We start from the raw sequence: 15574 nt of genomic DNA, 5'->3' as shown, positions 1-15574 counted from the left end.
TCGGCCCATCACGCACAACTACAGTAAGTCTGACCCTTCGCAGAGAATGCAAATCTCGACGCACGCAGTGATTACTCAAGCTACGTAGGCAAATACAATGGCTAATTTATGCACATCCATGCAACGTTCAAACGGACAGGCATTTCTGCAACCACTTTACCGTCCCCACCTCCAAACGCTCACAGTCTGTCACTCTGCAATGGATTCATGTCTGCGTGCGTAATCATAGTTCGATAGCTGCGCACGTTGAGTGCGGTGAGTACGCAGTACGCAACAATTGGCCGATCTGTGTATGTGGTTGCAATTGCGATCCGTGCTGAATCGGGCTCTTAGGGCAGTATACTTAGGGCACACGCCCGATACTTTATACCCGTCAAACCTCCGATGTGGAGCGAAAGTCCAGCACAGACTTTTCGCTCCAAATTGAATACCCCCCCCCTTAGTCTGGCACTTTTTTGATGAGATAAAAAATGAGTGCAGAAGCTGAGGTAGAGTCAAGTACAATGGCCTCTAAACTAGTGTTTTTATTCAAAATGATTAATGCCAGTTCCATGGCATGCCCAGTGCTAATGCTTATCTCCTTTTTTTCTGTGTGTCTGAAAAGTGCTTTTGCGTTTTCCATTTTGATTTACTATTCAGATTTATTTAATTATAAGTGATAAGTAGGGCTAATGCTTAACATTAACTTCTTTTCAAATTGTATCTATCTCTGAGTGTACTTTGTATCTTTTAATATGTTTAGTCTATCTACATATATTCAAATGCAATAGGAATAATAAACAGTAAAAATTGGTTTTATTGAAAGATGTAAAATAAATAATATCAATGCCTAATAGCTTTGGTTTGTTAATTTTAGAAAGCATTAAAACCTGGTTGATCAAGGTTTCTAATACATACTGTATCAATGCTTCACAGTGTTAATACAAGAAGCAGGATTCCATTAAAACATAAATGCAAAAAAAAACAAAACTGTATTAAACAAAAAAACGTTTAAAAAAACAAATTTTTTTCTTAAAAACCTGTTTTTTTCTGTCACTGATTTCAGTTTGACATGTGTTATCTATTGTTTAAGACAGTCTTTTTATGGCTGCTGCTACTACCTTAATAAAGAAAGAGTATTAAATACACAAGTTTGTCAATGCAGACATTTTACAATGGAGCCAGTGCATTCGATCCTCACGACAATGCCCAAAAGAGCTTATTCTCAAATCCATATAGTACAATAAATCTCCAGGACCCATGGTTTCATGTACTGGAACTGCATTATACATGGTATGGGACATTTTACCTTGCCTGTCTCTACCTAACCTTGAATGGTTGGCAATATGTCACGAAAAAAGGAATTATCAGTAAATATAACTGACTTCTATCTTTTTAACTCTGTTAGCTATTTGAAAGTTTTAAAAAATTGTTTAAGAGTTAAATTGTTTAAACCTTGCATTCTAAAACCAAAACCTGCACCTCCTTCCTAAATGCTGCAGCCCATTAATGCTGCTATGATCAGGAACACGGAGAACAGGAAAGCAGAACATAGGACAGGTGATTGTGAGCGGTTAGAGGGGGAGCAGGAGATCAGGAGCACAAGTCAGAGGTGATATATATATATTTAATTTTATACACGTGTGTGTGTGTGTATATATATATATATATATATATATATATATATATATACATACCGGCGGCACTCTGTATATAAAAAGACTCGGACCAGCAGGCAGAATATCAACGTTTCGATGTTATTACATCGTCATCAGGATAAAAAGTGACAATAACACACACTTACTTGTACCAACACCACTCCCATGTGCTCTGCTGCGGTTTCCGGGTCCGGCCTGGCGGCGCCAACAGATGACGTCACCCGCGCGACCCGTTACCACCGCTACCATGTGAAAAAAACAAACGAAGGCAATTCAGTATGAGACCATTATACAAAATAACATTCAAATGACAATAAATCAGCGATCAATGAAAACGTACTGGCCAAAAACATGTTATAGAACTCCTAATGCAATTAGTAACTGTGATAATATAACACCCGCACATTAAACTGGAACCATTATGGCATGATGTTTCTAATGGAAACCACATCACTTTTAACCTAGATGATGTCAGAGGTCTTCCCGGGCAGATACCCGTGTCAGACCAACTGAACATGACAGACGTCCCTTCAAACCCCAAAATAGATCACATATAATGATTTAAAAATATTAAAAAGATGCAAACATTCATCACTGAACATGTTAACAATCTATAGTTTAGCTTAAGAGCCCCTAGCTTCCTAAAGAGTTAAATAACAAATCCCTTCACAAAAAGCAATGCAAGCCAAGGCTATCGTTCAATCCTTTCGGATATAAAGTACCAAGGCGATAAATCCAATGTGACTCACATTGAAGTAACTTTTTCGAGTGGTCACCACCCCTGCTAAGAGGTGGGATATGGTCTATTATGATATAACGTAGTGTGGAAATATTGTGACCAGCCTGTGCAAAGTGCCTGGCCCACAGGCTGGTCACTTGTACCGGAGTTAATGGCTGCCCGTATTGCTGAGCGATGAAGTGCCATGCGTTCCCTTAAAGTCCGATCAGTTTTTCCCACATACCCAAGACCGCAGGGACAAGTGATTAGGTAAACCACAACTCTAGTAGTGCAACTAAGCCTATATCGGATGTAAAAGCGTTTACCACTATATGGATGTACAAATGTGTCACCCATTGTCAAATACCTACAGGTGAGACAATTGAGACATTTAAAACATCCATTCTTTTGTCTTAAAAAGTGCCGCTCTTCATTACTATTATGGCCCCTCTTGATGTCAGTCTTTACGACCCAATCGTGGATGTTCTTACCACGCGTATAGCATGACATAATCATGCTATTGACAAGATTCAGGTCAGGATCATTTTGTAGAATGGGCCAATGTTGCTTAGATATTGTACCTATCATAGGGCTAAAAGTGTTGTACTGATTCACCCAGGGCATATGAGTGTCCTGTATGGGTTTAATTTTGGAACCCAGTAGTTCTTCCCGAGATGCCAACATCGCTTTATCTTTGGCGACCAATAAGTAATTCCTATCATACCCTCGTTCCAAAAATTTGGTAACGGTAGAGTTGTGGTTTACCTAATCACTTGTCCCTGCGGTCTTGGGTATGTGGGAAAAACTGATCGGACATTAAGGGAACACATGGCACTTCATCGCTCAGCAATACGGGCTGTGACCTGTGACATAATCTAGGTTAGAAGTGATGTGGTTTCCATTAGAAACATCATGCCATAATGGTTCCAGTTTAATGTGCGGGTGTTATATTATCACAGTTACTAATTGCATTAGGAGTTCTATAACATGTTTTTGGCCAGTAAGTTTTCATTGATCGCTGATTTATTGTCATTTGAATGTTATTTTGTATAATGGTCTCATATTGAATTGCCTTCTTGTTTATGTTTTTTTCACATGGTAGCGGTGGTAACAGGTCGCGCGGGTGACGTCATCTGTGGGCGCCGCCAGGCCGGACCAGGAAACCGCAGCAGAGCACATGGGAGTGGTGTTGGTACAAGTAAGTGTGTGTTATTGTCATTTTTTATCCTGATGGACGATGTAATAACATCGAAACGTTGATATTCTGCCTGCTGGTCCGAGTCTTTTTATATACAGAGTGCCGCCGGTGTGTATGTATATTGGAGCCCCCGCTCTGGAGCTTCTCCGGAGGGCACCTGGAGCATTATTTGCAGTACAAGGGAGTGCCATGTGTCACTGAGGCGATGTAACATCACAGTAGTGGTTTATAGTGATTGATTTATTTTAATCACAGAAGACAGACGGGAGCCTGATAGACAGATCATTGTTTGTTTCTTTCATGTTTCACAGATTTTGTTTCATCATTTCTCTACCATATACAATGTATGACTTGTTGAATTGAGGTCTTGAGAAAGGTACAGCATTGTACCGAAACGTCGACCATGAATATTGATTTCTTCTGTACAACTGAGATGTTCTAAAGATGAATAAATTGTGCATGCAATTTTAAACAGAGAGTGCATCCTTCCTTTGGAAATTCTACCCTATTTGTGGACCCACATGTCCTTGGAAGCACCCTGACATTGTCATTTTTTTGCCGTGAGTGCAGGACTATCCTGGTGTGTGTATATATATATAATATATATATATATATATATATATATATATATATATATATACTTCGATACCACATACAATAGAACGTGGAATGAGGGCACTCACCATAGAAAAGAAGGTCAACTTGTTTAATTGAGGCAGCAGGTTAATTGTTCACGGTTGCTACATATGTGAAATTACCGACGTTTCGGTCCAAACAGGGACCATTTTCAAGGTACAGCAATCCAAAAGTAATGCACAGCATGGGTCCAAACAAGTCACGGATAAGAGGAACCAACTAACCAACTCAGCACATCGTGTAATACACAGTGCAGTCTCACAGGGCCCCGTTATATAGCGTACACACTCATAATCAATATTATTAGTTTGTAGAACAATCCTAATTTGGTTTACCTAATTATTTATGTAGTTGTTCATATTGTTGCCTGTGATACATGCTTGAAGAGAAGACTGCAGATGCAGTAAGCATAAATACAGTATGACTATTATTGTGAGTAGTTTTATGGAATAAATTTGGATTTATGATCTTGCACAAGAGCAGTAATTTTTTTAACATGTATTTAAGTTGGTAGAAATTAAACGTTTGTTGGAAATTGATGTCCCCATCAAAGAACAATTGTGTATTCAGTTAAGGCTATTTTTCTTGTGCCACCATTGAGGGACAGCATCCTTCTGACATTAACAACCTTGGCCAGCTTGCAAGGATATCCACCTGCCTCCCTTTACCGCTGAGGTGTGTACCGCTCAATTTTGCCTCTCAAATCCAGTGCTCACCTTCACGCGATGATGTGTTTTGCACATGGCTGTATTCCGTTTCACATGCATTTAAATTAATTAAGAAAATGATAAAGCTTCAGTTGTGGCTCAGAGACAGGAAAAGAAGAAAGTGACAAAGAAAGAGAGACGGGGGGGGGAGTAGGGAAAAACACAAGATAAGTGAAGGGGAGAGAGAGACAAATGGGAAAAGGGAGGTGGAGAAGGGTGGGTGGGCGGACAACTAGTAACCTGGCGAATTACATGTCTGTGTTATACAACATGGTGTGTGTATATATATTTTTAGAAAGATGGTTTTCTATCAGGTGTGCTGTACACTTGAACTCTTCCCTCCTAAGCATTGAGTTTGGGACTTATCAGAAAAATATTAGACCTATAGTTAGCTGGTTAACCTGTATGTCGTATCCTGTTTACAACAACAAAGCATTTTTGGACTTTTGTGAATTTACATTGCTGATATTTTTTCTGTAACAGTTTTTTTTTTCCTTTTCTCTTTGACAGGGTCTTTACTTTTACCATGTCTGTGATCAAGTGTGTATCCCAGTCAATGGGGATTTTTAGAGACGGTACAAGCAGGTTTTGCACAAGAAGGACAATCAGCCTATTTTCTGGCTCTCCTACTACTACTACTCATTGGAGCAAAGTTGTTTCAGATGCAGAAAAAATTGTGGGTTATCCAACTTCCTTCATGAGCCTCCGTTGTCTTCTGAGCGATGAACTGAGCAATATAGCCATGCAAGTCAGGAAGCTGGTGGGAACTAAGCATCCTTTGCTGAATACAGCCAGGTACTACACTGTCCTACAATAATACAAATTATGCGTTGTCATCTTCCAGCACAGGAAATCGTTTTCACCTAATTTAATTATAATGTCTACCTAAGTTGCATCTTACGTTAAGGTCCTATATTTAAAATTTCTTCTTCAGGGTCCATAGGGTCCAAGTTACCTTGGGGTATGTGGTTGGAGTGATCCCGGCACCAACAGTTAAAAGCTTCAGCTCCCAGGATGCACTGGGTCCTCCATATATACCCCACCCCTGGCTCCAGGTATTTAGTTTTTTGTTTGGTGCACAGGAGTGCACCGTACTGAACAGGGGACTGCCTCGGCAGTCCCAAGCAAGTTTTTTTTATTTTTATTATGAGTGAGCAGCACTAGGCGTCTGGCTGGACGCTCGTGCTGCTGCTCCATCTACCCCCGCCGACGCCGCAAAACCTGTGCGGGAACTGGTGATTTCGACGGGGGTCAGCTGGGTGACGCTGATCCCGGGACTGCAACCGGAAACATTGGGGATGCAGGTAAGATGGTTCCTCGCGGCCGCTGACGATGGGGAACCACATGGCAGTCCATGCCTCCGGCGGTGGAGACCTGCCCGGGGACACTGTAGTAAGCAGCCAGGTGAACTGCCTCCCCCACTAGACCACCAGGACATGAGAGATCCTGACAGCCGGGAGTGATAATGGCGGCGGCCATGATATGTCAGTGTGCCCGGTGGATCCATACATCAGAGGGGAGGTACACTCTCCCCAGCGGCCCCTCCCCTGACCCAGACGCTGGTCCAAATAAGAGGTTTCCCGCGTTTGGGTTGCCCCACCCAGCCTCCCTGTATATGAGACGGCCAGAGACCACTCTCAGGTGCTTTCGGTGGCTGCAATCTCAAGAGGTTTGGTCAATCTCCCTGTATACCTCTCCTTAGGTGGCCAGGTTATACAGAGCTCCATATCCTACTTAGCCTTGTGTGCTGTTTGTAGTTGACTAAGAGCTTATTGCATATATATATATTTTACATATTATTTGCATTGCATGTGATTGGTGAAATCTGCTGTGTGTTATACAGGTTGAGTCTCCCATATCCAAATAATCCGAAATACAGAATATTCCGAAATACAGAATTTTTTTTGCTTGACTGAGAAAATGAAACCTTTGATTTTTGATAGTTCAATGTACACAAACTTTGTCTAAGGCACAAATTATGACAAATATTGTATAAAATTACCTTCAGGCTGTGTGTATAGGGTGTATATGAAACATAACTGAATTTTATGTCTGTACACAAACTTTGAGCTACAAAATTATTGAAAATATTGTATAAAATGACCTGCAGGCTGTGTGTATAAGGTGTATATAACACATAAATGCATTCTGTGTGTATATTTATGTCCCATTCCCAAGATATTTCATTATGATATGCAAATATTCCAAAATACGGAATATTCCGTTATCCAAAATACCCTGGTCCCAAGCATTTTGGATATCGGAGACTCAACCTGTACTGTCTTTTTTTTCCAAAATGACTGTTATAGCTATCACTGCTGTGTCTCCTCATAAGCCCTCTGCTACATGTGTGTGGGTTATTGTGGGTGTGAAACATTGTCACATTGGGTATTACTTTGCATAACATTAGAGCTATTGTTATGTCTAAAGAATCTGAAAAGCAGGTGGGTGAAGCCCCTGTGCTGGTGTCATGCATGGCCTGTAAAGCGGGGTTATCCCATCAGGATTTCAGGCAGAATGGATTATGTGGTCACTGTTATAAGGAGTCATCACATCAGGAACCCCCTTGGGCTTCCTTTTCCCAGATCATGGCAAAGGTTGTAGACTGGTTATTTGCTCCTGGACTGGCCCCTACTATGGGGTCCCCTTGGCAGCTACAACCTACTATGTTTATGCCATCTTGGGTGGACGTTTAGGCCCACTCAGGTCAGAGTATGACTTCGTCCCCTGCTGCATTTCAGAAAGCGCTGCAAGCAGCTGTGCCGGTACATTCTAAAACCAGAAGGTGGTTGACTTCTTCCTATCACTCCGTCCAGCCTGTAAACTCTGGTGCATCTTCTCATGAGTGTGAGGAACAGGACTCCTCTCAAGAGTCTCTTTCAGGAGAGGAGGACCATTTTCCAACAGCGGATGTCCCCTCCTTGATTAGGGCGGTCGAAACTGTGCTAAACATAGATAATGATGAGCCTGAACTAAGAAAGGCTCCAGTGTTTAAATGCCAGAAAGTGGTAAAAGCTGAATTTTCCAAATCTGAGCACCGCTCTGAACTTATGGGAGAAGCATGGAGTTCTCAAGATAGACGATTCCATGTTACAAAGAAGGGTACAGCCTTATACCTCCTCCCACCAGATGAGTGCGCTTAGTGGGAAGTTCCACCAACGGTAGATGCGCATGTGGCACATCTGGTCAGGAGCGCCACATTGCCCATACCATCTGCATCCTCCCTTAAGGATTCCACAGATAGGAGACTTAAAGCCTGTCTCAAGGCAGTCTTTTCTTTGTCAGGAGCTGTTGCCCGCTCGGCCATTGCTACGGCCTGGGTTTCTAAGCCATTGAGGAATGGACAAAGGCACTGGAAAATACACTTCCAGAGAACAGCTAACAAATATTTCCTATGTTAAGGAGGCTGCATCCTATCTAGAAGAGGCGGCATTGGACGCCAGTATTCTGTCCTCTAAGGCTTCAGCTGCGTCAGTTGTGGCTTGAGCCCTATGGTTAAGGGACTGGAAAGCAGATGCAGGGTCCAAGAAGGCCCTGGAATCCATTCCTTTTGTGGGAGGCATTCTGTTTGGCACAGAATTGGATAAGATTGTAGCTACGGTAGCAGCCTCTAAGGTGGCTGGTCTGCCTTCAACAGCTACTCCTAGACCTAGGCAGTCATCCTTTTGGCCACAAGGAAAAGCAAGGGGTCAGTCTTCCTCTAGAACCAGTTCTCGTAAGAGACCGCAATCTAAGAAACCTTGGCCAAACAGATGTCCGACTTCCAGGTCAGACAATAAACTTGCGGCCTGATGGGACGGGCCTCCCCCTGGGGAATCCCTGGAATCTCACAACAACAGATTCCTGGGTTCGGGAGGTGGTCTCTCAGGGGTACGCCCTAACCTTCTGGAGAAGTCCCCCACAGAGATTCTTCTGCACAGCTCCTTCAGAGGAGTCTGCAAAAGCCTTGGCCCTCCAGCAGGCCATTCATTTCCTGCTGGAGTTGGGGATAATAATCCGGGTTCCAGTGAATCAACTAGAACAGGGTTATTATTCCAACTTATTTTTGATCCAAAAACCCAATGGATCTCACCGGACTATTCTGAATTTAAAAAGTCTCCACACATTTATCTGGTTACTCGGGTTCTGTATGGAAACCCTTTGGTCAATTGTGTTGGTAATGGAACCAGGGGATTTTATGGTGCATTAAAGATGCATATCTGCATGTGCCAATTACACCGTCCCACCAGCGGTTTCTACGGTTTGCAGGAACATTTCCAATTTCAGGCACTGCCTTTTGGTTTGGCAACAGCCCCTCGGGTGTTTACCAAGATAATGGCAGTAATGACGGCCTGCCTCAGGCACCAGGGAGTCAGAATACTGCCATACCTGGACAATCTCCTAATATTGGCACAATCTCCACAGGTGTTGCAGCATCATCTCAGACTGACAATTGCCTGTCTACACAGACACGGCTGGATCATAAATTGGAAGACGTCATCGCTTCTTCCAGTACAACAGATGGTGCATTTAGGTGCACGCTTGGATTCTCTGGTGCAGAGGATTGCCAAAAGACAAGATTGTGGCACTTCAGTTGCGGATTCGCAGGTTTCTCCACAACCAGTCAGTGTTTGTTCACTCAGCGATGCAGGTTCTGGGGTCCATGGTGTCCACCTTCGATATGGTGGAATATGCTCTGTTCCACTCCAGACCACTGCAATGACTAATCCAATCCTGCTGGAACGGGGAACACTACTCAATAAAGTCACAGACGATCCGTCTTTCTCCAGAGCTGCGGCTGTCCCTCTCATGGTGGTTGCAGACGTTTCGTCTGAACAGGGGTCTCCCATTCTGGATTCCAGATTGGGTGCTCCTCACTACCGATGCCAGCCTCCGCGGATGAGGAGCAGTGACAGGTCGGCATACATTTCAGGGAAGATGGACAACCAGGGAAAGTCTCCTGTCCATAAACGTCCTGGAACTACGTGCAGTGTTCAGAGCGCTCGTTCAGGCACAAGATGTACTGAAGGGCAGGCCTGTCCAGGTACAGTCTGACAATGCCATCGCAGTAACCTACCTCAACCATCGAGGAGGAACGCGAAGTCAAGCAGCCATGGTGGAAGTATCAAACATTCTAGTCTGGGCAGAATGTTATCTTCCACCAATCTCGGCAGTGTTCATACCAGGAATCCTCAACTGGGAAGCGGACTTCCTAAGTTGGCAGGATATACACGCTGGAGAGTGGGCTCTCCGTCCACAAGTATTCAAGAGTCTTGTGGACAGGAGGGGACTATCAGAGGTAGACCTCATGGCCTCAGGCCACAACCAAAGGGTCCCCAGATACGAGTCCAGAACCAGGGATCCTGCAGCCGAATTTGTGGACACTCTAGCAGTGAATTGGAACTTCAAGCTAGCATACCTGTTTCCTCTGTTTTTCCCTTCTCCAAGGGTCATCAGAATATTCTAGCAGGAGGGCGAAACAGTAATACAGATAGCCCCTGCTTGGCCCAGACGCCATTGATTCACCGACTTTCAGAGTCTCTCCATAGACACTCCGTGGCCTCTTCCTCTAAGGCCGGACCTGTTAACACAAGGTCCCTGCCTGTATCCGGACCTTCCCCGTCTGTCTTTTATGGCGTGGCTCTTGAAACTTCCATCTTAAGAGCCAAGGGTTTTTCCAGTTCAGTAATTCAGACGATGCTTAGGGCGCGGAAACCTTCCTCGGCCCGCATTTATTACAGAGTGTTACATTCGTATTTTCAGTGGGGTAAACATAGAAAATATGATCCTGGAGTGTTTAGGATCTCTCCAGTGCTTGCTTTTCTTCAGGCTGGACTCTGTTTGGTTTCAGCGAAATGATAGGACATTTTTTCAGGGTGTTCTGAGGGTTCAGCCTCTCTTTGTCCCTCCGGTAGCTCCGTGGAATTTGTCTCTGGTTTCAGGGCTCTACAGGCGCCCCCATTCGAACCCCTGAAATCAGTAGACCTTAGGTGGTTGACATCGAAGACAGTTTTTCTTCTGGCTGTCTCCTCTGCCCGTAGGCTCTCTGATTTGGCAGCTATTTCTTGTCACTCTCCCTTTTTGGTTTTTCATCAGGATAGAGCTGTTCTTCGTTCCAGGGCGGGTTCCCTTCCTAAGATTGTATCCCACTTTTGTGTAAATGAAGAAATTGTGGTTCCAGCCTTCCAGTCTTCAGGCCTTTCTAGGGGTGAAGCTGCTCTGGATGTGGTACGCGCCCTACGTATTTACGTGGATCGCACCAACTCCATTAGGAAATCAGATTCTCTTTTTGTGTTGTATGGCTGTCATAAACGAAGCTGGCCAGCTAACAAACAAACTCTGGCTAGGTGGCTTCATATGACAATTTCTCAAGCGTACACACAAGCTGATCTCTGTTCCAAACACAGTGACAGCACATTCTAATCGATCTGTGAAACCATCGTGGGCGTTTCGTCATGGTGCCTCTGCTGAACAATTGTGCAAGGCACAAATTTTAAGCATTTGATACAGTTGCCTCTCAGGATGCTTCCTTTGGGCGTCGGACTTTCCTTTCTACTAATCAGGAGCATCCCCACCTTTAAGGGAACTGCTTTGGGACATCCCCAAGGTAACTTCTGTGGACCCCGAAGAAGAAATTAAGAGTTATGGTGTAACATACCTTTGTTAACTCTCTTTCTTCGAGGTCCACAGGACACCCACCCTAACGCACCTGGTGTTATTCGGTAATCTCTTTCTTTTGTATTTCTATGATTCCCTCTTCCTAAAGAGAGTGTTTCTGAGGTGCAGTTGTCCTTCCTTCTCATATATTCCTGCTTCTGCTTTGGGCTTGGTAACAAACTAAATGCCTGGAGCCAGGGGCAGGGGTATATATGGAGGAGGACCCAGTGCATCCTGGGAGCTGAAGCTTTTAACTGTTTGTTGCCTGGATCACGCCAACCACATATCCCAAGGTAACTTCTGTGGACCCTATGGACCTTGAAGGAAAAGAGTTAACAAAGGTATGTTATACCATAACTCGAAATATTTTTATATACTTGTAATTCTAGATTAGCTGAGCATACTTGGATGTTATGATATCTGATATACCTTGAATTGTCATACTAAGGGGCAGATTCTATTAGCCGTGTGCTGTGTTGTGTGGCCTCTTTTCCCAGGTGCAAGCAGAAATAAGCATTATCTGCTGTCTTGGGGCTTTTCACGGGTAGATCGCAGATCTCTGACTGAATTTTCTCAGGGAACTTTTACCTGTGATAAGAAACTACGCAACACAACCCGCAGCTAATTGTATATGCTCACAAGGGCTTGAACTTGAGCTGATAAAGGTCTTTTTCTCTAATAATCTCTAAAAAAAAAAAATGTTTGTTAATTTAGCCTTAAGGTGTGTATCCACTAGGCGATAGAGGAACGACAGTATGATTACAACATTGTAATCGTACAGTCGATCCTCATCCTGTAATGTGCCTACACTGAACGATATGTCGTTTAGTGCAGGCACTCTCCATCCTCCCCAAACTTGCCCAATCTGTCATTATCGGCAGATTAACCAGCATGTTCAGGCGATGATTGATGTCGAAAACGACCAGCAGGAGCCTGATTTGTGAACGATTAATGAGCGATTGAACGATAAAGTATTCACAGCGCTTCACTTTTTCCACATATTGTTATGTTACAGCCTTATTCCAAAATTGAATAAATTAATGTTTAAATTAAATTTAATTAAAAAAAAAACAAAAAAAAAAAATCTAAGAAATCACATGTACATAAGTATTCACAGCCTTTGCCATGAAGCACAAAATTGAGCTCAGGTGCATCCTGTTTCCACTGATCATCCTTGAAATGTTCCTACAGCTTAATTGGAGTCCACCTGTGGTAAATTCAGTTGATTGGACATGATTTTGAAAGGCATACACCTGTCTATATAAGGTCCAACACTTGACAGTGCATGTCAGGATATACAATCGGGAAGCCGGCTGCCTTAATACCGGCAGCCGGCTTCCCGACTGTCATATCCCGGCGAGGGTGAAATGCCGGGCATCTAGATGTAGACGCCTGACATTTCTCTGACGCCGGGCGCTGCGAGCGGACAGCCGCGGGGGGGGGGGGATGGTTAAGTTTAGGGGACCCGGGGGGGATTTAGGGTTAGGCACCCCCCCGGGGGGACTTAGGCAGCGTGGAGGGGGGGGGGTTGGGCACTTACAGGGGGGATTAGGGTTAGGCACTTGGGGGGAGGTTAGGGTTAGGCACCTCTAAGGAGGGTTAGGGGGTTAGGTTAGAACATACTTACCTATCGACGGTCAGGATTTCCAGCGCTGTCGGGCTTCCGCTCTCGGGAACTCTGCTTTGGTCGGCCAGGCACTGCCGGGAATCGAACGGCCGGAGGTATTTCATACCGATTCCCATGTCAGAGCACAAACCAAGCATGAAGTCCAAGGAATTGCCTGTGACCTCCGAGACAGGATTGTCTCTAGGCACAAATCTGGGGAAAGGTACAGAAAAATATCTGCTGCTGTGAAGGTCCCAATGAGCACAGTGACCTCCATCATCCGTAAATGGAAGAAGTTCAGAACCACCAGGACTCTTCCTAGAGTTGGCCGACCGTCTAAACTGAGCGATCGGGGCAGAAGGGCCCTAGTCAGGGAGGTGACCAAGAACCCGATGGTCACTCTGTCAGAGTTACAGCATTCCTCTGTGGAGAGAGGAGAACCTTCCAGTAGGACAACCATCTCTGCAGCAATCCACCAATCAGGCCTGTATGGTAGAGTGGCCAGAGGGAAGCCACTCCTTAGTAAAAAGCACATGGCAGCCCTCTTGGAGTTTGCCAAAATGCACCTGAAGGACTCTGACCATGAGAAACAAAATTCTCTGGTCTGATGAGACAAAGATTGAACTCTTTTGTGTGAATACTAGGCGTTATGTTTGGAGGAAACCAGGCACCGCTCATCACCAGGCCAATACCATCCCTACAGTGAAGCATGGTGGTGGCAACATCATGCTGTGGGGATGTTTTTCAGCAGCAGGAACCGGGAGACTAGTCAGGATAGAGGGAAAGATAAATGCATCAATTTACAGAGACATCCTGGATGAAAACCTGCTCCAGTCCACTCTTGACCTCAGACTGGGGCAACGGTTCATCTTTCAGCAGGACAACGACCCTAAGCACACAGCCAAGATATCAAAGGAGTGGCTTCTGTTAATGTCCTTGAGTGGCCCAGCCAGAGCCCAGACTTGAATCCGATTGAACATCTCTGGAGAGATCTGAAAATGGCTGTGCACCGATGCTTCCCATCCAACCTGATGGAGATTGAGAGACGCTGCAAAGAGGAATGGGCGAAACTGCCCAAAGATAGGTGTGCCAAGCTTGTGGCATCATATTCAAAAATACTAGAGGCTGTAATTGCTGCCAAAGGTGCATCAACAAAGTATTGAGCAAAGGCTGTGAATACTTATGTACATGTGTTTTTTTTATAAAATGTAAAAAAAACCTCAAAAAAACTTTTTACATGTTGTCATTATTGGGTATTGTGTGTAGAATTTTGAGGACAAAAATGAATTTATTCCATTTTGGAATAAGGTTGTAACATAAAATGTGGAAAATGTGAAGCGCTGTGAATACTTTCTGGATGCACTGCATACTAATTTACATCCATATTTTCTTGTATGTTTAATTGAAGGGGTTTTGCATTTACCCTATTTCCCACTGGCTAGCAGAACAATGTTAGTGTGTTCATGTCTGCAGGCCCTGGGAGTAGGAGCAAAATGACCAGAAGAAGAATTGAGTAATTAGAGACATGGGGCCAAATATAATAGGTAGCAGGTTTTTAATATTTTTATAAGTGCTGAGATTTAAACCAGTTAGCAGTCAGATTTAAAGCAGCAGTGTTTATTAAGGCAAAAGCAGGTTGGTTTTGCCTTAGTAGCAATTACTGTTTTAAATCTGACACTAACTCACCAAAATATCTGCATTCTCAAAAACCTGCTACCTGTTATATTTGGTACACAGAGTAGTTTGTGCAGATTGACTGTACTATGGGCCTGATTCAGGTTGGTTCGCAAGGCTGCGTTCGCATGCAGCCGGCCGATGTTTCACATACTTGCACATTAGTACAGATGTGAGAAGAGGGTAGGGGGGCGGCATTATGTAGTGCTGGGCGTCTGCATCTTGTGTTGCGACGGCAGAGCGAATGTATTCATTAGCATATTTTTTCAGCGGCCGGTTGTGTGCGAACGCAGCATTGCAATCCAACCTGAATTAGGCCCTATGACCAGTATACTGGAATACATAAGTTATGTAGTGCTGTTTATTTTAGCTTATACAAAATTGGATTTTAACATAAACTATTTGTTTTTGTTAATATACCATATTGCCAAGCCAGTGAAAAAAGTAGTATTACAAATAATTTTGCGTATTGTTTACACTAACTTCAGCAAACATGTTGTTTTTTTTGTTTTTTTTCCTTGGACCACAATGAATGTAAGCCTGTGACCCATTGCTTCAGCTTCTCTGTTGGCTAATAATTTAAATCGATATCGGGCAACACGTTCATGTTGTCATGGTGACAGCAATGTAGAATGAATTTTGCTTTTCCTTTAAATCACTGTGGATTTAGATCTCTTGTTACTTGCACGGTGTGCTAGTTTGTGACTTTCCAGGCAATTAATCCTTTTAAAGCTTAAACGCTCAGCCATGTGCTACGCAGAT

General features: G+C 43.8%; 1 protein-coding gene across 3 annotated transcripts in view; it reads left to right on the top strand.

The window, feature by feature from the left end:
* The window catches only part of PDSS2 (decaprenyl diphosphate synthase subunit 2), a 301529-nt gene that overhangs the window by 10055 nt on the left and 275900 nt on the right, over positions 1-15574 (top strand). For 2 of the 3 annotated variants that reach the window (XM_088460402.1, XM_088460403.1), the window contains exon 2: positions 5407-5691. In XM_088460402.1, coding sequence (XP_088316528.1) covers positions 5423-5691 — 269 coding nt within the window. In that variant the 5' untranslated portion in view covers positions 5407-5422. Of the gene's footprint in view, positions 1-3457; positions 3554-5406; positions 5692-15574 lie in introns of all 3 variants that reach the window. The other variant, XM_088460404.1, reaches the window with a different exon arrangement.

The sequence above is a fragment of the Taudactylus pleione genome, unplaced genomic scaffold, assembly GCF_031769625.1.
Source record: "Taudactylus pleione unplaced genomic scaffold, aTauple2 ptg000046l, whole genome shotgun sequence".
Classification (NCBI taxonomy): Eukaryota; Metazoa; Chordata; class Amphibia; order Anura; family Myobatrachidae; genus Taudactylus; species Taudactylus pleione.
The sequence above is the reverse complement of the archived record's forward strand: the minus strand, read 5'-3'. Positions and strand labels throughout refer to the sequence as shown.